This window comes from Schistocerca piceifrons, chromosome 10 (assembly GCF_021461385.2).
Source record: "Schistocerca piceifrons isolate TAMUIC-IGC-003096 chromosome 10, iqSchPice1.1, whole genome shotgun sequence".
In the NCBI taxonomy this organism is placed as follows: domain Eukaryota; kingdom Metazoa; phylum Arthropoda; class Insecta; order Orthoptera; family Acrididae; genus Schistocerca; species Schistocerca piceifrons.
In genome coordinates this window covers 23,422,088-23,447,652 of record NC_060147.1, presented here as the reverse complement: position 1 = coordinate 23,447,652, position 25,565 = coordinate 23,422,088, and the positions used below count along the sequence as shown (strand labels likewise).

Sequence of the window (25,565 nt, the reverse complement as noted above, 5' to 3'; positions counted from 1 at the left end):
CTTAACAACATTAAAAACTACAACCGAAACCATACCGTGACAAGACAGTGTTAAATCTGACACTTTTACGTATGCAAGCTACAGAAGTGCCGTGTAATGATATCTATACAATCTGCTCGAGAGTATCGGAAGGCGCCCCGGTAATGCAGAATTGAGCAGTAGATGTCACGAGAGGCGGAGTCGCCAATGTGAAACTGGGCGTGGAGAGTGTTGTGTTGCCAGTAGGGAAGCAGGAACGGCAGTAGGAGTCGGTGAGGCCAGCTCACACTCATGTCGGACACTCAGATCGGTACCAAACGTTGTTTGTCAATAGAGTATCAACCAAAACACCGGTTAGTTCGTGCTGTGTGGTCGTCCAATAGAACAGGCGTAAACGGTAATTAAAAGTAACAGACCCACGGAGCACACGAAAAGCGTATCTGTCATTATTTTGTCGTTAATCTCTCGTGGATGAGTTGGTAGAGCGTACGGTCGTCGTACCCAAGATCCCGCGTTCAAACCCCACTGGTTACCTGTTTACGCGTGGAACTGGCACAATATTTTCCTGACATGTAAAAGGACTCTTCGGAGTTTCAAGCAATGTTCTTTTGGCAATCTGCTTTTTCTTCATTACTTCAACTTTATGTACTTGTAGATATTATTATTATTATTATTATTATTATTATTATTACTACTACTACTACTACTACTACTACTACTACTTCTTCCGCGCCTGTGATGCAATTCTTTCTTTTTTTCTTCCTTCTCTCTCTCTTTTATTTCTTTTTTCTTTTCTGATTGAATATTCTGTGAAATTAAAATTGTGCTCTATAGATTTACTGATTTCAAAGAAACGAAGTGAAAGGAGACTGTGACGAGAAAATTGCTGTAAAGTCCAAGCAGCCCTTTTACGTGTCATAAACATGTTGTCGCTAATAACACCTTCACGCATAATAGAGTAAAAACAAAAACTCATCAGTGGGGTTTCAACCAAGGACCCTTTATACGAAGATGCAACGCTCTACCGTCTTCCCCACGGAACCTATACATGTCTGTTATTCACAGTTATGCTTTTCCTGTGCTCCGTATGTATTTATTAATTTCATTTATTTATTTACACGTCAACGACGAAATTGAAGAGCAAATCTCAAAGGTCATGGAACGTGTCAGTTCATGAAATACCAACATAAAAGTAATAACAGATAAAAACAAAAAAATGGTTCAAATGGCTCTGAGCACTATGGGATTCAACTGCTGTGGTCATAAGTCCCCTAGAACTTAGAACTACTTAAACCTAACTAACCTAAGGACAGCACACAACACCCAGCCATCACGAGGTAGAGAAAATCCCTGACCCCGCCGGGAATCGAACCCGGGAACCCGGGCGTGGGAAGCGAGAACGCTACCGCACGACCACGAGATGCGGGCAGATAAAAACAAAATGTTTATGAACCTGCAGCCGGCCGGGGTGGCGGAGCGGTTCTAGGCGCTACAGTCTGGAACCGCGCGACCGCTACGCTCACAGGTTCGAATCCTGCCTCGGGCATGGATGTGTGTGATGTCCTTAGGTTAGTTAGGTTAATTAGGTTTAAGTAGTTCTAAGTTCTAGGAGACTGATGGCCTTAGAAGTTAAGTCCCATAGTGCTCAGAGCCATTTGAACCATTTTTGAACCTGCAAAAGTCAAGCTATAAGTTTAAGTAAACGCAATCAACAATACAGCAAGAGTCAACTTAGTTTTTCAAGGAACTCCTCGGCAGAATAGAAAGAGTGACACATGAGGAAATCTCTTCAGTTTCGATTTGAAAGCGCGTGGATTACTGCTAAGATTTTTTAATTTTAGTGGTAGCTTATTGAAAATGGATGCAGTAGTATACTGCACACTTTTCTGCACAAGAATTAAGGAAGTCCGATCTAAATGCAGGTTTGATTTCTGCGTAGTATTAACTGAGTGAAAGCTGCTTATTCTTGAGAATAAGCTAATACTGTTAACAGTAAATGACAGTAAGGAATGTATATATTGAGTGGCCAATGTCAAAATACCCAGACTCGTGAACAGGGGTCGATAACAGGTTCGTGAACTTAACACCACTTATTGCCCGAACCGCCCGTTTATGAACTAAAAATGTCCTTTTAGAATGGGAAGAGTTACCCCAGAATATAATATAATAGGCCATAAGCGAGTGAAAATAAGCAAAGTAGACTAAATTTAGTGTCGAACGATCACTCACTTCAGATACCGTTCGAATAATAAAAATGGCAGCATTAAGTCTTTGAACAAGGTCCTGAACGTGGACTTTCCATGACAATTTACTATCTGAATACCTAGAAATTTGAACTGTGCAGTTTCACTAATGATATGGCTATTCTGTGAAATTAAAACGTCAGGTTTTGTTGAATTTTTTTAGAAACTGTAAAAACTTGTGGTGGTACTTTTCATTGACGTTTACATCTGTTTACTGAACGACAGGACGTAGTACGAACTGAATCGGTGTTGTGGTTGATACTCTATCGACATAAAACGTGTGGTACCGATCTGGAGGGTTGGGTGTCAGTAACTTCGAACGTGGTGTAGTCACTGTATGTCACTTGAGTGACAAATCCATCAGTGGAAACCCTTCCAAATCCACCTAAGTCGACTGTTGACGTGATTGCGAAATGGAAACGCAAAGGAACAACTGCAGCTAAACCGAGACCAGGCAGAGCTGTACTGACGCACTGAGAATGCTTGTAAAAAATCTCGTAAAATCACAGGAAGGAATCAGACGTGAGTTCCAAAAGTGCTGCCTCAGTCCTGCCAGCACAATTACTGCGCCTAGTGTGTTAAGGGGCTCCGGAAAGGCTCAAAATCATGAAAAGTTCAATTTTTACTTTTTTGCGTTTTCTGAATCTGCAGACTATTACCTTTTAATAGATATATAATTTATTCAATTCCGAAGACTACAACTATTTTTAAATTTTTTTGAAATGTGTTCTGCATGGGCGTGACCCACTGTGGCGCTGTTAAACTGCTGTCAAATGGCGTTATTATTAACGTCCGTGTTCATCAGGTACATTTTAGTGATGTGAGATAAAGTATGTGTTGTGGCTAACCTGTGATGGTTCAATATATATCGCTGGTGTGATTGTCGATTGTTTCATGTTTATTTACTCTGTCGTTATCTCGAAAATATTCGTAATTAATTCTGTTTCTTGAGTCTCTGTTTTGTTGAAGTATAATAATGAGTAAAAGTAAAGTTATTAGAAATCCTCTGAAGGCTTTTAAGAAAAGGAGAAATGTTGGAAAGCCAAAGGTATGTGTTATTACTGTAAACAATAAAGACGATAACCAAGTGAGTGAACCTAACCTCTCAAGTACACCTGCCCATAGCAGTCAAAGTGGGAAAGAAAGTACTTCACAGAAGAAGCTTGGTTCAATGAGTGAAAACTATGAATGTTTTATGGGCGAATCGGATGTGAATGAAATATTTGATATGTCGGTTCTCAAAGGAATTTTTTCAAACTGTGTAAGATGTAGTCATTGTAGTGAAGTTGGTCTGGAACTCTCCATAATAAAGCACGTAGGACTTGCTAGTGAAATACAACTGAAATGTGATAAGTGTTCATACATGACCACCTTTTGGAACAGTGTTGCAGTAACTGCAACTGAAGAAAATGGTAGCAAAATCTACGAACACAACAACGAGCGATGCTTGCTTTAGACAAGGAACGCCTTCGGGCTGCAGACAGGGCTGTAAAGAGTCTAGAAATACAAGCAAAAGTAAACAGGAGGAGGAACAAGAGGAAGCTGGAGGAGGAGTTTGCAGAGGATGAAGATAATCCATTCTATGGACCTGGAATGCACTAAAAAGTTAATCCAATCTTTGTCGCTCGATTCCCAAAACTTTTATTTTCTCATACTAATTACATGTTTTCTAAGGATCTTCCAAACATATTTGTTTCAAACTTTCAGTAAATGTTACACAGTACCTTCTGCATAATTTAACACAGCCTTTTTCCAAAAAACTGTATATTTTTGAATATATAAATAAAAAATTGCAAAAAATGTTGTGAATTTTCATTACAATTGAAAAAAAAATCATCTTTAATAACTGAACTAAAATTTTGTAAAATCCCTGTGTTAAGTTGTAGCCCATATTCCAATAAATAATCTGTAAAATGTTCAACTTCCTACCTCAAATACTTTGTGAGGAAAGATGTAATTTATAAGCGTTATTTTAACATTGCAAGTATAAGGCGTTCCGGAGCCCCTTAAAGAGAATAGGGTACAACGATCGAGCAGCTCCTCATAAGCCACACATTTCTGTAGTCAGCGATAAGCGATACTTGTCCACTGGATACCGGACGGCGGGTAACGCGCGATTTGCAGTGATGAGTCACGCCGTAACCTGTGAAAGTGCCACGGAACGGTTTTGATTTTGGGAATGCGTGGGGAACATTACCAGGTATCAGTTGTGTACGGAGGAGGCGGTGTTACGGTATAGCGGTTTCAGAGTAGGGTGTGGTTCCCTTATTTCCCTTAAGAGGACTGAAAATGCTGAAGGATGTGAACGCGTTTTGCAGCATTTTCTGCTGCCTACGGTAGAGGAACAATTTGGATACTATGAGTGCATTAGCATGACAATGCACTGTGTCCTGAAAGAACATGGTGAGTCTGTGGATGATAACACTCCTGAACCGGACTGGCCTGCCCAGAGACCCGACCTGAACTCAGTGGAATTTCTTTGGAATGAGTTAAAACGTAGACCTCACTCCAGATTCTGCGTCCAACATTACTACTGTCTCTGGTTTCGGATCTTGGGGGAACAATGGCTTGTCGTTTGTTCACGTCATTGAAAGTATCCCCAGCAGAATTACAGCTGTCGTAAAGGGAAAGGGTGTACGCGCCCTATGTTAATGTCTACTAATGTGTGTCCAAAGACTTTTGATCAGATAGTGAATGTAGTAATATTTATTTTTTATAAACCAAAAGACTTGGTCTCTCACTGTGCAAAATGAAAAGCCGTTTCGAGTATTTGAAAACAAAATTTTGGGGAAAATTTTCGGAGCAAAAAGGGATGACATTAGTGGAAAGAGGCGAAAACTGCATAACGAAGAGGTTCACGAACTCTCTTCAAGCCGTGACATAATCAGTATTACTAAATCACGTAGGCTGCGATGGGCGGGTCACGTAGCTCGAATGGATGAGGGCAGGGCAGCGCGCAGAGTAAAGGAAAGGTGCCTAATATGACACACTTTTGTAAACCCTTGTGGAAGACCTAAAAATAAGTGCACTTGTATTTTTTGTGATGGTAATAATATCTTGCATTACTTAATTTTATCATACAATTATCGTATTTACAATAATAAACAATCTTTCAGAGTAGTTATTAAACCTTCACTAACAAGGCATTTCGTAGAAATGAGATCAAGGTTTCCTAATATGAGACAGTAATAATATTGTGCTTTAATTATTTTATTACAGAATAATGGCATATGAATAAACAATTTTTACATGTTCACTCATTTCTGTTATCCTTCACTAACTGCACACTACTTAGGTTTATATTTACGACATCCGGGGCGAACAAAATTCTCTTCTGTGACACCACAATCTTCAGCGATAACATTTCGTGCACTGTGCCCATTTCTCCCCGTGTTCGCCTTCAGAAAAGCGCCCAGTACAGAACAGACACTCTGCGTCATCGTCATCACTGCTGTCTGAATCCCCACTGTCATCAAGACGGACAGCGGATGCCGAGTCACTACACGATTCTTCTGCTTTAGGTCTACGATTTGAAGGTTTTCCACTCTTCTCCCCAAATAATTTTCTGGCTGCTTTCTTAGCTTCAGCCTCTGATTTCTTCTGTTTAGATTCTTGCAATTGCTTCACATAAGGAGTTGAAGTTAGTAACGCAGCGGAGCAGTAACGCGGTGTTTGACCTATTTGACTATCTCCAGGTAGTTTTGCGATGTGTGGGAGAAGTCTGATGTCTGCCGGGCTGACAGCTTGACCATCACCATCAGTAGTTTCATTTCCGTTTTTGGCATCTCTTTCTGGAACAGCGTCAGCATGACGATGAATTTTTTATGAGTACTGTGAACGGAGTACTTTGAATTTGGAGTAATATTGATCAACTTCTGAGCAAAATACTCCCTTGAAAGAAAGTTCCAGAAAACATTCCAATTTCTGATCATAAGACTAGCCAAAGTAATTCCTGTTTTTGATAATTTAATCGAATTAAAATAAACGCAGTAGCCAAAATTTTACTACAATAAATGATAAAATATTCTTGTTGTTGTTGTTGTGGTCTTCAGTCCTGAGACTAGTTTGATGTAGCTCTCCATGCTACTCTATCCTGTGCAAGCTTCATCTCCCAGTACCTACAGCAACCTACATCCTTCTGAATCTGCTTATTGTATTCATCTCTTGGTCTCCCTCTACGATTTTTACCCTCCACGCTGTCTTCCAATACTAAATTGGTGATCCCTTGATGCCTCAGAACATGTCCTACCAACCGATCCCTTCTTCTAGTCAAGTTGTGCCACAAACTCCACTCCTCCCCAATTCTATTCAATACCTCCTCATTAGTTATGTGACCTACCCATCTAATCTTCAGCATTCTTCTGTAGCACTACATTTCGAAAACTTCTATTCTCTTCCTGTCTAAACTATTTATCGTCCATGTTTCACTTCCATACGTGGCTACACTCCACACAAATACTTTCAGAACGACTTCCTGACATTTAAATCTATACTCGATGTTAACAAATTTCTCTTCTTCAGAAATGCTTTCCTTGCCATTGCCAGTCTAAATTTTATATCCTCTCTACTTCGACCATCATCAGTTATTTTGCTCCCCAAACAGCAAAACTCCTTTACTACTTTGTCTCATTTCCTAATCTAATTCCCTCAGCATCACCCGACTTAATTCGACTACATTCCATTATCTTCGTTTTGCTTTTGTTGATGTTCATCTTATATCCTCCTTTCAAGACACTATCCATTCCGTTCAACTGCTCTTCCAAGTCCCTTGCTGTCTCTGACAGAATTACAATGTCATCGGCGAACCTCAAAGTTTTTACTTCTTCTCCATGGATTTTAATACCTACTCCGAGTTTTTCTTTTGTTTCCTTCACTGCTTGCTCAATATACAGATTGAATGACATCGGGGAGAGGCTACAACCCTGTCTCACTCGATTCCCAACCACTGCTTCCCTTTCATGCCCATCGACTCTTATAACTGCCATCTTTTTTCTGTACAAATTGTAAATAGCCTTTCGCTCCCTGTATTTTACCCCTGCCACCTTCAGAATTTGAAAGAGAGTATTCCAGTCTACAAATGCTAGAAACGTGGGTTTGCCTTTCCTTAATCTAGCTTCTAAGATAAGTCGTAGGGTCAGTATTGCCTCACGTGTTGCAGATAGTATTCCGTAAATTACATATAACAAATCGTGAGAGAACGAGTTCCCGCAATATCCGATAGGTATCGTGATATGCGACACTGTCGCGTATTTGGATCCCCATAGCCGGCCGAAGTGGCCGTGCCGTTAAAGGCGCTGCAGCCTGGAACCGCAAGACCGCTACGGTCGCAGGTTCGAATCCTGCCTCGGGCATGGATGTTTGTGATGTCCTTAGGTTAGTTAGGTTTAACTAGTTCTAGGGGACTAATGACCTCAGCAGTTGAGTCTCATAGTGCTCAGAGCCATTTGAACCATTTGATCCCCATACTATCGCATATTAGGAATTTTTTCATCTTACACAAAGAATCACGCACTTGCTAACAACTTTCGTTGGAAAATGAACCTAATTGTTAATAATTATAGGTAATGCAGTCACAAATAACAACAATAAAAGAGTGCACAGTAATATCCACTCACCTTTAAGCTGAAATATTGTCTTAAGACCGATGTCGCAAAAACTGCAAACACAAGAAATTTTGTATCAGCCTCTACATACTGTGTCCGGCTCAACTATGGCGTCCTACTCGCTATGTCGTCGTCTGGCACGCAATAGACGTGTTTAAGAAACTCTCCACTAGAGTGCAACCCCTAAGATGAGCACAGTTGGGGTGTCTCATATTAGGGAACTATCTCATAATGGGCACCTTTCCTCTACTGGTAGGGGACTTAGAGGGAAAAAGTCATGTGGGGAGACCGAGGCGTAGATGGGAGGACAATGTGAAGGCTGATTTGAGGAGCCTAGGTATTGGAGGTGAATGGAAGGAAATAGCCCAAGACAGGGACACATGGCGAAAATATGTTGGTGCGGTAATGGACTCTCGAGTCCGGTATGACCAGTGTGTGTGTGTGTGTGTGTGTGTGTGTAAACCAAAACAGACACAACCGAAAGCAGTGTTGCCAGTAGTTGTGGCTATTGTGTTGCAGGTGATACAGTTCGCCGCCCGCAGCCTGAATGTGACGCGGTCGCAGTCCATCCCCTGCTACAACGACTCGCTCCCCTGCCACTGGGACTGGCACAGTGAGTATATGTGTCTCCTTGCTGCTGCTGCTGCGCGTCAGGCTGTAGAGAGCAGAGCTCGCGCAAAATAACGCTCGTCCCGGCCCAGAAATGCTTCCTCGTCCTGAGCACTGGGCGAGTCCTTGCAGCACCACTTCTGTAGTTGTCCACTCAGTGAAGGAAAACTAGGAGAACAAAATTCGTGCAGTCACAAATTTGTCTATAGTGATTGGGTGAGGAGTATAATGAATTACTGAAAATTTTGACTGATGGGTTGGGGATGGTGGTGCTTTTTATGGAACCTTTTCTATGTCTTTTTGACTACCTCGAAAACCGCACGACCTAGTGAAAAATGTTTTCCATTAAAGAATCAAGATACATTAAATTTTCTACAAGAAAGATCCCATTATTTTTTGCCTAGGACGAGTAGTTTTTGGATTCAGGTTTTTAAACAATAGTGTTTTAATGGTATAAAATTGATGTTCATTTAACAACGAAATGGGTTAAGAACAAACAGTAAATGTGTTGCCACATCTCCCCATCGCACCCCCCCCCCCCCCTTCAGATTTAGTTATAAGTTGGCACAGTGGATAGGCCTTGAAAAACTGAACACAGATCAATCGAGAAAACAGGAAGAAGTTGTGTGGAACCGTGAAAAAAATTAGTAAAATATACAAACTGAGTAGTCCATGTGCAAGATAGGCAACATCAAGGAGAACATGAGATCAGGAGCGCCGTGGTCCCGTGGTTAGCGTGAGTAGCTGCGGAATGAGAGGTCCTTGGTTCAAGTCTTCCCTCGACTGAAAATTTTACTTCTTTATTTTCGCAAAGTTATGATCTGTCCGTTCGTTCATTGACGTTTCTGTTCACTGCAATAATTTTAGTGTCTGTGTTTTGCGACCGCACCGCAAAACCGTGCGGTTAGTAGACGAAAGGACGTGCCTCTCCAATGGGAACCGAAAACATTTGATCGCAAGGTCATAGGTCAACCGATTCCTCCACGGGAAAACACGTCTGATATATTCTACACGACACTGGTGACGGCATGTGCGCCACATGACAGGAATATGTTGTCGACCCACCAAACTTGTACACTTAGCGATTGGGTAATAAGATTCTTCTACCTTGCCCGATTTACGTTTTCTTGCAGATGTCATAATCACTCCCAAAATAGTGATGAAAACATAAGGGTTTGTCACATAAACTGAAAATAAAAAATTAAAGTTTTCACTCGAAGGAAGACTTGAACCTAGGACCTCTCGTTCCGTAGCTGCTCTCGCTATCCACGGGACCACGGCGCACCTTGACTCCCACTGTCCTTGATGTGCCTATCTTGGCATGGACTACTCAGTTTTTATATTTTACTAATTTTTTCATAGTTCCACACAACTTCTTCCTGTTTTCTCGACTGATCTGTGTTCAGTTTTTCAAGGTCTATCCACTGTGCAACTTATAACTAAATCTGAGGGGGGGTGCGATGGGGAGGTTCCCTTGTAAGTGCAGTAGGATCGTATTAAGGGATAAATTGTGTTTCGAGAATGTAACAGAAATGGGGGAGGGCTCAAATCGCTCTAAGCAGAGGTCATGTCCCCTAGACTTGGAACTAAGTAAACCTAACTAAACTAAGGACATCACACACATCCATGCCCGAGGCAGGGTTCGAACCTGCGATCGAAGCAGCCGCGTGGTTCCGGACTGAAGCGCCTAGATCCGCTCGGCCACAGAGGCCGGCGGTGGGGATTGGAAGCATGAGTCGTGAGGGGAAGTTCCCGGCTTGTGTTCATGCAGTTCCCTCCTCCTTAGGTCTGAAAACTGAAGAGTGGGTGGGTGATCCAACACTACACCTACCCTACTACGTCACAGGGAGCAACTACCGGGTGTTTCACAAGTTATACCGAACCTTCCTCAACTCACCTTGTGAATGACTGGTGACGCTGTGCACTAACACGGCCGCAGTGTGCGTTAACACTATGTGGCATACAGATACGAGTTACTGTCGTCAACACTAATGTAAGACACACGTAGACAGAGACTCTACATAAGTAGACTAATTGGAAGGGATATTGGTTCTTAGTCATCCAATACGGCAGCTGTAAGGCAACTTCTCCCATCAGGAGTGCTGCTCGGTTTTCAATTTACAAGCAGTCCGTACCTTCCCCAACATTCCTGTTCATTTCTCTCTTTTTCAGTAGAGAAAATAGTTGATCTCGCGTTTATGTAGGGGATTTATTTTCAGTTTATTCAGTAAGTAATTATCTGCATTCGTTGCATCTACATCTACGTGATTACTCTGCCATTCACAATAAAGTGCCAGGCAGAGGGTTCAATGAACCACGTTAAAGCTGTCTCTCTACTGTTCCACTCTCGAACGGCGCGCGGGAAAAACGAGCACTTAAATTTTTCTGCGCGAGTCCTGATTTCTCTTGTTTTATCTTGATGAACATTTCTTCCTATGTAGGTGGGTGCCAACAGAATGTTTTCGCTATCGGAGGAGAAAACTTGTGATTGAAATTTCATGGGATGATCCCGTCGCAAGGAAAAACGCCTTTGTTTTAATGATAGCCACTCCAGTTCACGTATCATGTCTGTGGCACTATCTCCCCTATTCCGCCATAATACAAAACGAGCTGCCCTTCTTTGTACTTTTTCGATGTCATCCGTCAGCCACACCTGATGCGGGTCCCACACCGCACATCAGTACTCCAGAATAGGGCGGACAAGTGTGGTGTAAGCAGTCTCTTTAGTAGACCTGTTGCACCTTCTAAGTGTTCTGCCACTGAATCGCAGTCTTTGATTTGCTCTGCGCGCAACATTATCTATGTGATCGTTCCAGTTTAGGTTATTTGTAATTGTAATCACTAAGTATTTAGTTGAATTTACAGCCTTCAGATTTGTGTGACATATCGCGCCCAATCGAAATTTAGTGGATTTCTTTGAGTACTCATGTGAATAACTTCACAATTTCCTTTCCTCTGGGTCAACTGCCACTTTTCGCACCATACAGAATCTTATGTAAATCATTTTGCAATCCGTTTTGGTCATCTGATGACTTTACAAGACTGTAAATGACAGCATCATATCCAAATAATCTAAGACGGCTACTCAGATTGTCTCCTATGCCGCATATTGCTTCTGTTTTACTCGATGACTTTCCGTCTATTACTATGAACTGTGACCTTTCTGACAGGAAATCACGAATGCAGTCGCACAAGTGAGGCGATATTCCATAGGCACGCAGTTTGGTTAGAAGACGCTTGTGAGGAACGGTATCGAAAGCCTTCTGGAAATCTAAAAATATGGAATCAATTGACATCCTCTGTCGATAGCACTCACTACTTCATGAGTATAAAGAGCTAGTTGTGTTTCGCATGAACGATGTTTTTTGAATCCATGCTGACTACGTGTCAATAAATCGTTTTCTTCGAAGTACTTCATAATGCTAGAATGGCGTATATGTTCCAAAACCCTACTGCAAATCGACGTTAGTGAGTTGTTACGTGAAATAGCTCAGCAACTGCAGCTGTCAACTGTCCACCACGCTGCACAGTCTGCGCTTTCAACTGTGTACGACAGTGTAGGTTTCATTGCCTCCACCGGCTGAACAGGTCCTCAGTTTCCTCTGTGAAAGTGGTTTTTATTTCCAGGTATAAGGTTCTACTGTAGTCTTGGAGCAGTGGCGGGTTGGTTGTGGTTGCAACCTCTTTTCCAATCTTCTCTGCCTGTGACCCCACGGCCGCTCCCTTTCTTCCAGTTTTTAGAGTTGGTCTCAACTTTTATGCCTTTTTCTGTGTGTTAAATGTTTATTGTTTTATAATTTGACTCCCCTGACTGGATCCGTTCATTTTCAGCGGACCCTCATTCTTCTGTGACTAACTTCGGAATTGCTGGACTGATGATCTCGTCGTTTGGTCCCATAACCCCTCTCAATCAATCAATCAATCAATCAATCAATCAATCAATCAATCAATCAATCAATCAATCAATCAATCAATCAATCAATCAATCAATCAATCAATCAATCAATCAATCAATCAATCAATCAATCAATCAATCAATCAATCAATCAATCAATCAATCAATCAATCAATCAATCAATCAATCAATCAATCAATCAATCAATCAATCAATCAATCAATCAATCAATCAATGTCTCTGCTACCACTGGCTGGAATAGTTTTCAGAGCGTGAGGGGTATCAAATGCTTCACCTCAGCCTTAGTTCAACGTCTGAAGAGGTCCAGACGCTTAAACTAGGTCGCTCTGCAGTAGAAGTAGGCCAACTAGGTGTTACAGAACTTAAGACATCTCAACGTAAGCCAAGCAGTGCATTACAGCAGGTTACTGTTACAGACCTGAACATGATCAGTCCCGTTCCATCGGACATATTGACACCGTCCATGGGAGATACACAGTGGATGTATGGTAAGTTCAAATGGTTCAAATGGCTCTGAGCACTATGGGACTTAACATCTTAGGTCATCTGTCCCCTAGAACTTAGAACTACTTAAACCTAACTAACCTAAGGACATCACACAACACCCATGCCCGAGGCAGGATTCGAACCTGCGACCGTAACAGTCCAGCGGTTCCGGACTGCAGCGCCTAGAACCGCACGGCCATCACGGCCGGCGTATGGTGACTCCACTCAGTGCAGCCCACTCTACAAGTGCCAACAAACAGTTTGCTATTAAAACAATTAGTGTTGAGAAAAATACAAATACTTTCTGATCATTTATTAATGCATTTGCAACTGATTACAACACAATCACATGGCTTTACAGTATGCTGTGAAAGACAGCAGCATGGTACCACATTTTCCAATCCTATCCCTTGCCTGCAAACACTACACAGCTCACTGACATCTTCACACTTATAAATTAAATACTTATGAGACCGTGAACAGTTACAATTGAAAGAAAAACAGCCTTCGCTCACTATTTTTTGACAAATTAACCTGGTTTCAACACTACTAGTAGTGTCTTCCTCAGAATTTAAATCAACGAACGGTCTATATTCTATAACATGGTCACACTTACGAGACTTCGTTCATAGGAATGTATTTACTGAAGGTAAGTATTTACTTAATGAACTGAAAGTAACTCTAGTATATAAAGCAGAACTCATTGAAGTTACTTAATCTATTCACATAAAATAATTGGACTGAAAATTCTGGGGAGGTATAGCCTGTCTCTAACTAAAAAGTGAGTTGTGCTCGTCTTTCTCAAAAGAATGCTTCAACTGCCGCAGAGGATGACTAAACATTAAATTCCCCTATTGCAGTATAGAGCAGTGTGCATGCACAGATTTATGTGGAATCTGTCCGTATGCGTTTATGTTATTAGTAACTTATATCTGTATTCTGTGTACCATTTGACATTAAAGCACTTGGTGGAAATACTCCCCCCCCCCCCCCCCCCTCTCTGGGCATGTCTGTTGACTGTGTCACTGGTAATCAGTGATATTTCTGTAAGCTTTACAAGCTCACTGCAGATAGTTGATACACCTTCGTGAAACGACGCATAGTTGCTTCTTATGACGTAGTTGGGTACACAGTGTTGAGGGAATCAACTGCTCGCTCTTCAGCTTGAAGACCTTCGAAGCTGGGAAGTGCATGACCATAATCTGACGACCTACCTTCCCTTGTGCAGCTACCCTCTAGAACCATTCCCCTAAATCTTGTTACGCTCCAGACCACAGTTTTTCGCTTAATGGGGCGCTGCTGAAGTTACATAAGGTACACATGTCTAATGTGTACTTAAGCCAAAATATTTGTTATGGTTTATATACACACATAGCAGAGTGTATGTCTGGGATCTCTTCCCAAAGCAGTGGATCGATTTCAACCAAATGTGGCACAGAAAGAGCAGGTCTCATGAGTATCAGCACTGTGGGGCTTATAATCTCCCAGTTCCAACAGGAGCGGTGATACAGGCCAAAACTTGTTTTTTTTTCAGTCTGTGGTGTAGAGGTAGCCTCTGCAACAGGCGTTTTGTGTGGAAGCAGTATCAGCCTGCCAAATCAAACTGCTTTGGAGAGCAGTCTACAGGTCTGGACCCCAACATGTAGGCTGCCCTATGTGACAGTTGTGTTGTGAGAGTTGATTGAGACTGCTTTATTGAACTGTATTCCACAGGCTACAAATGACGCTGAGTATGGCTGGGGACAGGTTGAGATGGATAGAGGAAGGAGAAGGGAGGGGAGGGGGGAGAGATGAATGAGGCAGGTGGAAGAGCCAAAAGGGGTAGTGGGCAGGTCGGAAAAGAAGGGGAAGGATGGAAGAACAGGTGGAGGAGGAGAACAGGTGGAGGAGGAGAACAGGTGGAGGAGGAGAACAGGTGGAGGAGGAGAACAGGTGGAGGAGGAGAACAGGTGGAGGAGGAGAACAGGTGGAGGAGGAGAACAGGTGGAGGAGGAGAACAGGTGGAGGAGGAGAACAGGTGGAGGAGGAGAACAGGTGGAGGAGGAGAACAGGTGGAGGAGGAGAACAGGTGGAGGAGGAGAACAGGTGGAGGAGGAGAACAGGTGGAGGAGGAGAACAGAGAGAAGATATGGTTAGAGGAGATGGGGGAAGATGGAAAGAGAGAGGGGCAGATAGAGGTGTGTTGAATGTATACAGAGATGAAGCTACTGGGGAAAAGGCTAGTTTAACAATAAACATTAATTTTACACAATAAAAATACGATTTTTAATGATTTTTCATTTTGCAATTTTTCACTCCTTGCTCTTGCTGGCAATCGCCTGTCGACCTGCAACGTTGAAGCCTCCTTGTTGCTGTCTTTTTACCACATAGCAAGACACCTCAGTTTTGTGCAACTTAGCTCAGACATTGTGAGTGTATGGAGTGCTATTAAAATTCTATCGGAAGAGAATTAAAGTGAGTGCTTGGTGGGTCAGGAACTACTAGCTGTTCCGGGTGCACAACAGAGAGATTATACACAATCCAGCGACCACCACATATGTTCGACGTTAGCGTGCAGTAACCACTTCCAGGCGTCAGGTGGCACCACCAGTAGTAGAGGGTAGGCAAGGTTTGTCTAGAAATTAAGTCCCGAACGGTCGCAAAATGAAAACCACAGTGAAAACCAGAAACGTTTTATTTGCAACAGGTACACCTTCCACATACTTCTCTAAATAGTCGCTGCTCCAACTTCGAGTTTTGTCGTAGTGTTGTATCAACATCCCAATATCCTCGCCATAGAAACCAGCTGCCTGTGCTTTTGGCCAGTTATCTGCACTGGTATGCAGCTCGTTGTCTGTGGGGAAAATTTGGTCTTACAGCCACCGGTTCCTGTGAACAGAGATGAGACTCAGGGGGAATCAGTTACGGACAGTATTGTGGGTGATCAAACGCTTCTCGTCAGAAACGCTGCAGGAGCGTCTTCATTGCCCCTGCAGTGTGTGGCTGAGAACTGGCATGGAGAAGGAACTGCTCAACAGTTGTGTTATGTGGGCTGCATAACACAGGCGAAATCTCTAACCGGGCCCTCATACTTTGGCGGGAGACGCTATACCCTACGCATATTTACGTGCTCACTGTTCACTCAAAATTGAAAAGAGCGACGAGACACGATCGACGGTCATACTAGAGACACTGCCCAGCACGTCTCTGCAAAGCTTTACCGGATTTTCCCGGTGCTTTCCATTTCGCGATGGATCGGAACTTACTTTCTGGACAACCCTCGTATGAAGTGTGTCGAGGGGACGCGGAAAACAGTGCAGTCGTTGTCGTAATGCGGAAATGGAGCAATTTATCTGGTGTCCAGATGGGCACGATTATTGGCTTTTGACGCAAGGGTGGAAGGATTTCCGAAACGGCTAAGTTTGTAAACTGTTCACGTGCCGCCATAGTTAAAGTAAACCTTGCATTGCAAAGTGGCGCTCGCCAGAACTGGCGCTGCCGCATCTGTGGCGCGTCACGGACTTTGGTGGCAGGGGTGGACGATGGCTGTGGAAGTGCGTGCGGGCAGACACACGTGAGACTCTCAAATTTATCCATGTTATATGGGTGTTATTTGAGGTTTGCGACTCTAATAATATATCTGCATCTACATTTATACTCCGCAAGCCACCCCACGGTGTGTGGCGGAGGGCACTTTACGTGCCACTGTCATTACCTCACTTTCCTGTTCCAGTCGCGTACGGTTCGCGGGAACAACGACTGCCGGAAAGCCTCCGTGAGTGCTCGAATCTCTCTAACTTTACATTCGTGATCTCCTCAGGAGGTATAAGTAGATGGAAACAATACAGGGCTATTAGAAATGATTGAAGCCATTTCATAAATTCACTGTAGCTCCATTCATTGACATATGGTCACGACACACTACACATACGTAGAAAAGCTCATAAAGTTTTCTTCGGCTGAAGCCGCACTTCAGGTTTCTGCCGCCAGGGCGCTCGAGAGCGCAGTGAGACAAAATGGCGACAGGAGCCGAGAAAGCGTATGTCGTGCTTGAAATGCACTCACATCAGTCAGTCATAACAGTGCAACGACACTTCAGGACGAAGTTCAACAAAGATCCACCAACTGCTAACTCCATTCGGCGATGGTACGCGCAGTTTAAAGCTTCTGGATGCCTCTGTAAGGGGAAATCAACGGGTCGGCCTGCAGTGAGCGAAGAAACGGTTGAACGCGTGCGGGCAAGTTTCACGCGTAGCCCGCGGAAGTCGACGAATAAAGCAAGCAGGGAGCTAAACGTACCACAGCCGACGGTTTGGAAAATATTACGGAAAAGGCTAAAGCAGAAGCCTTACCGTTTACAATTGCTGCAAGCCCTGACACCCGATGACAAAGTCAAATGCTTTGAATTTTCGGCGCGGTTGCAACAGCTCATGGAAGAGGATGCGTTCAGTGCGAAACTTGTTTTCAGTGATGAAGCAACATTTTTTCTTAATGGTGAAGTGAACAGACACAATGTGCGAATCTGGGCGGTAGAGAATCCTCCCGCATTCGTGCAGCAAATTCGCAATTCACCAAAAGTTAACGTGTTTTGTGCAATCTCACGGTTTAAAGTTTACGGCGCCTTTTTCTTCTGCGAAAAAAACGTTACAGGACACGTGTATCTGGACATGCTGGAAAATTGGCTCATGCTACAACTGGAGACCGACAGCGCCGACTTCATCTTTCAACAGGATGGTGCTCCACCGCACTTCCATCAAGATGTTCGGCATTTCTTAAACAGGAGATTGGAAAACCGATGGCTCGGTCTTGGTGGAGATCATGATCCCCAATTCGTGTCATGGCCTCCACGCTCTCCCGACTTAACCCCATGCGATTTCTTTCTGTGGGGTTATGTGAAAGATTCAGTGTTCAAACCTCCTCTACCAAGAAACGTGCCAGAACTGCGAGCTCGCATCAACGATGCTTTCGAACTCATTGATGGTGACATGCTGCGCCGAGTGTGGGAGGAACTTGATTATCGGCTTGATGTCTGCCGAATCACTAAAGGGGCACATATCGAACATTTGTGAATGCCTAAAAAAACTTTTTGAGTTTTTGCAAAGCATTGTGAAAATATCTCAAATAATAAAGTTATTGTAGAGCTGTGAAATCGCTTCAATCATTTGTAATAACCCTGTATATTCGATACCTCATCTAGAAACCTGGACAGCAAGCTACACCGCGATGCAGAGCGCCTCTCTTGCAGAGTCTGCCACTCGAGTTTGCTAAACATCTCCGTAACGCTATCACGCTTACCAAATAACCCTGTGACCTAGTACGGATCCCACACTGATGAGCAATGCTCAAGTATAGGTCGAACGAGTGTTCTGTAAGCCACCTCCTTTGTTGATGGACTACATTTTCTAAGGACTCTCCCAATGAATCTCAACCTGGCACCCGCCTTACCAACAATTAATTTTATATGATCATTCCACTTCAAATCGTTCCGTACGCATACTCCCTGTGTTTGTTCCGCTATCATGTAATAATATACAATAAAGGATCCTTCTTTCTATGTATTCGCAATACATTACATTTGTCTATGTTAAGGGTCAGTTGCCACTCCCTGCACCAAGTGACTATCCGCTGCAGATCTTCCTGCATTTCGCTGCAATTTTCTAATGCTGCAGCTTCTCTGTATACTACGGCATCATCCGGGAAAAGCCGCATGGAACTTCCGACACTATCTACTACGTCATTTATACATATTGTGAAAAGCAATGGTCGCATAACACTCCCCTGTGGCACGCCGGAGGTGACTTTAACGTCTGTAGACGTCTCTCCATTGATAACAACATGCTGTGTTCTGTTTGCTAAAAACTCTTCAATCCAGCCGCACAGCTGGTCTGATATTCCCTAGGCTTCTACTTTATCAGGCGACAGTACGGAACTGTATCGAACGCCTTCCGGAAGTCAAGGAAAATGGCATCTGCCTGGGAACGTGCATCTAATATTTTCTGGGTCACATGAACAAATAAAGCGAGTTGGGTCTCTCACGATCGCTGTTTCCGGAATCCATGTTGATTCCTACAGAGTAGATTCTGGGTTTCCAAAAACGACATGATACTCGAGCAAAAAACATGTTCTAAAATTCTACAACAGATCGATGTCAGAGATACAGGTCTATAGTTTTGCGCATCTGCTCGACGACCCTTCTTGAAGACTGGGACTACCTGTGCTCTTTTCCAATCATTTGGAACCCTCCGTTCCTCTAGAGACTTGCGGTACACGGCAGTTAGAAGGGGGGCAAGTTCTTTGGCGTACTCTGTGTAGAATCGAATTGGTATCCCGTCAGGTCCAGTGGACTTCCCTCTGTTGAGTGATTGCAGTTGCTTTTCTATTCCTTGGACACTTATTTCTATGTCAGCTATTTTTTCGTTCGTGCGAGGATTTAGAGAAGGAACTGCAGTGCGGTCTTCCTCTGTGAAACAGCCTTGGAAAAAGGTGTTTAGTATTTCACCTTTACGCATGTCATCCTCAGTTTCAATGCCATCATCATCCTAGAGTATCTGGATATGCTGTTTCGATCCAGTTACTGATTTAACGTAAGACGAGAACTTCCTAGGATTTTCTGTCAAGTCGGTACATAGAATTTTACTTCCAAATTCACTGAACTGCTGCAGTCACTTGTTACTACTATTTTATTAGCACAATGCATTTCGGCAGCATGCTGCCGTCATCAGATGCATTATACATGTATAAGTAACTGTATAATGCCGGTGATGATGGCAGCATGTTGCCGAAATGCATTGTGCTAATAAAATAGTAGTAACAAGTGACTGCAGCGGTTTAAACTATTCCGGACATGAGACTGCTGAGCGAGTGACAGTCCATATCAACCAAAAGGCTGCCAACGGTGTCTCTTCAACAACTGTTCATCGAATATTGGCATGTCTGGGCCTTCGCAGCAATCGTGCACCCGTGCTGACTGCTATTCATCTGCGACGAAGGCTAGAATTTGCACTCCAATACCGCAGTTCAACGCCAACTGAGTCGCAAAGGTGTTCTTTTCAGGCAACAGATGACTGTTGGCGTGTACGGCATGAAACGTCTGAAAGCGAACACCCTGAAGGCGTTACGGTCTGAAGAATGATTTTGTGGTATTCGCTGGGTGATCTCGTCATTCTTGAAGGCACAGTGGCTCTCAACAGAAGTGTGTGTTATTGTTGGGGACCACGCTCACCTGTACATACAGTTTCTTTATCCTAGGCACCATGGGATTTACCATCAGGACAATGCAACGTGCCAGCCAGTTCGCAGTGTATGTCTGTGGTTTGAAGAGCACCAGAACGAGTTTACCATACTGCTCTGGCCACCAGTTTCCCCGGATAAAAACCCAGTCGAGAACCTGCGGGAGCACCTCGATCGGCCTGTAAGCGCCGTGTATCCCAGGCTGCGAAAGCTAGCGCAGCGCTGGACACGACAATGCTCCACCTCCCTGTCTGAACCTTTCAGAATCTCATTCATATTCTTCGTGCACATTGTAATATTATTGGATTTCAGATACTTTGCAAATGAGATATTTGTCATAAAAGAGAGGAACAGCCATCGGGCTGTAGCTTGTAAAGATATTAAGCATCACAGCGCATGTGTAAAGAGACAAAATACACTGCTGGCCATTAAAATTGCTACACCAAGAATAAATGCAGATGATAAACGAGTATTAATTGGACAAATATATTATACTAGAACTGACATGTGATTACATTTTCACGCAATTTGGGTGCATAGTTGCTGAGAAATCAGTACCAAGAACCACTACCTGTGGCCGTAATAACGGCCTACATACGCCTGGGCATTGAGTCAAACACAGCTTGGATGGCGTGTACAGGCACAGCTGCCCATGCAGCTTCAACACGATACCACAGTTCATCAAGAGTATTGTGACGAGCCAGTTGCTCGGCCACCACTGATCAGACGTTTTCAATTGGTGAGAGATCTGGAGAATGTGCTGGCCAGGACAGCAGTCGAACATTTTCAAAAAAATGGTTGAAATGGCTCGGAGCGCTATGGGACTTAACATCTGAGGTCATCAGTCCCCTAGAACTTAGAACTACTTAAACCTAACTAACCTAAGGACATCACACACATCCATGCCCGAGGCAGGATTCGAACCTGCGAGCGCAGCAGCCCCGCGGTTCCGGACTGCAGCGCTAGAACCGCACGGCCACCGCGGCGGGCTGAACATTTTCTGTGTCCAGAAAGGCCCGTACAGGAGCTGCAACATGCGGTCGTGCATTATCCTGCTGAAATGTATGGTTTCACAGGGATCGAATGAAGGGTAGCGCCACGGGTCGTAACACATCTGAAATGTAACGTCCACTGTTCGAAGTGCCGTCAGTGCGAACAAGAGGTGACCGAGACGTGTAACCAATGGCACCCCGTACCATCACGCCGGTGATACGCCAGTATGGCGATGACGAATACACGCTTCCGCCGGCCGGAGTGGCCGAGCGGTTAAAGGCGCTGCAGTCTGGAACCGCACGACCGCTACGGTCGCAGGTTCGAATCCTGCCTCGGGCATGGATGTATGTGATGTCCTTAGGTTAGTTAGGTTTAAGTAGTTCTAAGTTCTAGGGGACTTACGTCCACAGCAGTTGAGTCCCATGGTGCTCAGAGCCAATACACGCTTCCAATGTGCGTTCACCGCGATGTCGCCAAACACGGATGCGACCATCATGATGCTGTAAACAGAACCTGGATTCATCCGAAAAAATGACGTTTTGGCATTCGTGCACCCAGGTTCGTCGTCGAGTACACCATCGCAGGCGCTCCTGTCTGTGATCCAGCGTCAAGGGTAACTGCAGTCACGGTCTCCGAGCTGATAGTCCATGCTGCTGCAAACGTCGTCGAACTGTTCGTGCAGATGGTTGTTGTCTTGCAGACGTCCTCATCTGTTCACTCAGGGATCGAGACGTGGCTGCACGATCCGTTACAGCCGTGCGGATAAGATGCCTGTCATCTCGATTGCTAGTGATTCGAGGCCGTTGGGATCCAGCACGGCGTTCCGTATTACCCTCCTGATCCCACCGATTCCATATTCTGCTAACAGTCATTGGATGTCGACCGACGCGAGCAGCAATGTCGCGATACCATAAACCGCAATCGCGATAGGCTACAATCCGACCTTTATGAAAGTCGGAAACGTAATGGTACGCATTTCTTTTCCTTACACTAGGCATCCTTACAATGTTTCACCAGCCAACGCCGGTCAACTGCTGTTTGTGTATGAGAAATCGGTTGGAAACTTTCCTCATGTCAGCACGTCGTAGGTGTCACCACCGGCGCCAGTCTTGTGTGAATGCTCTGAAAAGCTAATCATTTGCATTTCACATCATCATCTTCTTGTCGGTTAAATTTCACGTCTATAGCACGTCTTCTTCGTGGTGTAGCAATTTTAATGGCCAGTAGTGTACTTTATAATGTGCGCCTACACCAAGGCTCGCGTCCAGCGTTAAAATATTTCAAATAAACACTATGACCCGCTGTGCGCAGATATTTAAATCATTGCCACAGCGCCCGATAGCAATAAGCTGCGAAACATTTGAAAGAACAATCCATCATTTGTTAAGAAATGTTCTAGAGACTTCATTACCTTTTTACGTTTGGTTGCCGACTTGTTAAGACGTGTTGTGTAGCACCGCTACAAGTTATATTTTATTTAGTGTCAAAACCATGTAAATCACCAAGCACAACGCTTCGGTAAACCGTGTGACGCTAAAAAGTACTTCAGCGCACGCCAAAACATTTAATTTTTAAGAAATCTTGGACAGATAAAAGCAGCAATTGTAGGACTGCTCCATGTCTGAGAGAAACATAAAAATCTAAGTTTTGTATTCATTGTATGTTGAGAATATATTGATGCCTCACTTTACAGAAAATCTCATTTTTTTTTCTTTAAACTCACCACGAGTTTTCAATGTATGTAAGCTTTGTTACAGGTTCGCTCTTCATCGCCGTACCTCGATTGTATTCGGGAGGACATTAACGTGTTCAGTTTACAATCTTAAAACTTTTTACAGAATTCACTGTTTTGCATTCATTTCCATTTTTTTATTGCTCAAATAGGTCCCTTTTCATCGAAATTTCTAACTGCGTGAAGGCAATCCGGGTCAAAGGTCAGTCACAAAACGACCTTCGCGTAATCAAACCTTACGTCTCCTGAACACAATCGAGAACCGACGCACCGACGATCATATGTTAATTATTCTCTCCTTCCAAGTTGTATGAAAAACGGCAAAGCAGAACTGCCGTGACTACGCAGTCTAGTATTATAGGTTGCATTCTTTATCTTTTGGGCAAACATTGCCAGACATTATCATTACTGTTATATATGATTAAATGTGTAGGAATAGCAAAATCTACAGGGTGTTACAAAAAGGTACGGCCAGACTTTCAGGAAACATTCCTCACACACAAATAAAGAAAAGATGTTATGTGGACATGTGTCCAGAAACGCTTAATTTCCATGTTAGAGCTCATTTTAGTTTCGTCAGTATGTACTGTACTTCTTCGATTCACCGCCATGATTTCATACGGGATACTCTACCTGTGATGCTAGAACATGTGCGTTTACAAGTACGACACAACATGTGGTTCATGCACGATGGAGCTGCTGACACATTTCAGTCGAAGTGTTCCTACGTTTCTCAACAACAGATTCGGTGACCGATGGATTGGTAGAGGCGGACCAATTCCATGGCCTCCACGCTCTCCTGACCTCAACCCTCTTGACTTTCATTTATGAGGGCATTTGAAAGCTCTTGTCTGCGCAACCCCGGTACCGAATGTAGAGACTATTCATGCTCATATTGTGGGCGGCTGTGATACAATACGCCATTCTCCAGGGCTGCATCAGTGCATCAGGGATTCCATGCGACGGAGGGTGGATGCACGTATCCTCGCTAACGGAGGACATTTTAAACATTTCCTTTAACAGAGTGTTTGAAATCATGCTGGTACGTTCTGTTGCTGTGTGTTTCCATTCCATGATTAATGTGATTTGAAGAGAAGTAATAAAATGAGCTCTAACATGGAAAGTAAGCGTTTCCGGACACATGTCCACGTAAGATATTTTCTTTCTTTGTCTTTGAGGAATGTTTCGTGAAAGTTTGGCCGTACCTTTTTGTAACACCCAGTATAACACTACAACGTTTGGCAGCGATCGGCGCTACAAAAGGCTTTTGACAGGTAATCAGACTGTTGTGACTAGACGAGGTAGGTAAGTAGGACAAAACACTGCTACAAGGCTTCATTACCTCAGGAAGGAAGGGGTAATGTTGATAGACAATTTGTCAGGAGACCGACACAAAGTTTCCACCTGACGCACGTTCTCTATTTTACATTACAACTGTCGCAGTAGTATTTTTGAAGGTGTTGTCTGGAGTGTAGGCTTGTAAGTAAATGAAACGTGAACAGTTCGTACAATATTTCAGTGCCGTTGTTCAGAAATACGATCCAAAATTTCTTCGCACGTGCATGTATGCACTGCGGCGACTGAGGCAGTCATAAAACATGTGAAACGTATTCGCAGTTGCGAATATGGAAAACCATCAGCTGTACCCCAAGGTGACAAAAGTCGTGGGATACTTCCTGATATCTCTAGGAGTCGCGCGGGATTAGCCAAGCGGTCCAAGGCGCTGCAGTCATGGATTGTGCGGCTGGTCCCGGCGGAGGTTGGAGTCCTCCCTCGGGCATGGAGGTGTGCGTGTTTGTCCCTAGGATAATTTAGGTTAAGTAGTGTGTAAGCTTAGGGACTGATGACCTTAGCAGTTAAGTCCCATAAGATTTCACACACATTTGAACATTTTTATCTCTAGGACGCCCTTTTGCCGGCGTAGCGCAGCAACTCTACGTGGCCTGGACTCAAGAAGTCGCTCGAAGTCCCCTGCAGAGATATTCAGCCGTGCTGTCTCTGCAGCCGTTCATAATTCCGAAAATTTTCCACGTGCAGGACTTTGTGCACCAACTGACACACTGGACTCGCATTCGGGAGGACGACGGTTCAATCCCGCGTCCGGCCATCCTGATTTAGGTTTTCCGTGCTTTCCCTAAATCGCTCCAGGCAAATGCCGGGATGGTTCCTCTGAAAGGGTACGGCCGACTTCCTTCCCCGTCCTTCCCTAATACTATGAGACCGATGACCTCGATGTTTGGTCTCTTCCTCCAAAAACAACCCAACAACAACCGACAGACATGTCGATTATGTCCCATAAATGTTCAATGGGATTCGTGTCAGGCTATCTAGCTGGTCCAGATGAATATGGTTCAAATGGCTCTGAGCACTATGGGGCTCAACCTCTGAGGTCATGCGTCCCCTTAACTTAGAACTGCTTAAACCTAAGTAACCTAAGGACATCACACACATCCATGCCCGAGGGAGGATTCGAAACTGCGACCGTAGCGGTCTCGCGGTTCCAGACCGAAGCGCCTAGAACCGCTCGGCTACTCCGGCCGGCAGGCCCAGATCATTCGCTCGAAGTATCCAGAATCGTTTTAAAATCAGTCGCGAACGATTGTGGCCCAGTGACATGAAACCATTGTTTGGGAACATGAAGTCCATTAATGGCTGCAAATGGTCTCAAAGTAGCCGAACGTAACCGTTTCCAGTCCATGATCGTTTCAGTTGGACCAGAGGACCGAGTTTATTCCGTGTAAACACAGCCCACACCATTGTGGAGCTTGCACAGTGCCTTATTGACAACTTGGTTC

General features: G+C 44.0%; 1 protein-coding gene across 1 annotated transcript in view; it reads left to right on the top strand.

The window, feature by feature from the left end:
• Positions 1-25,565, top strand: part of LOC124718918 (angiotensin-converting enzyme-related protein-like) — a 371,244-nt gene that overhangs the window by 261,911 nt on the left and 83,768 nt on the right. Inside the window, exon 4 of the mRNA XM_047244572.1 lies at positions 8,345-8,438. Coding sequence (XP_047100528.1) covers positions 8,345-8,438 — 94 coding nt within the window. The remainder of the gene's footprint in view (positions 1-8,344; positions 8,439-25,565) is intronic.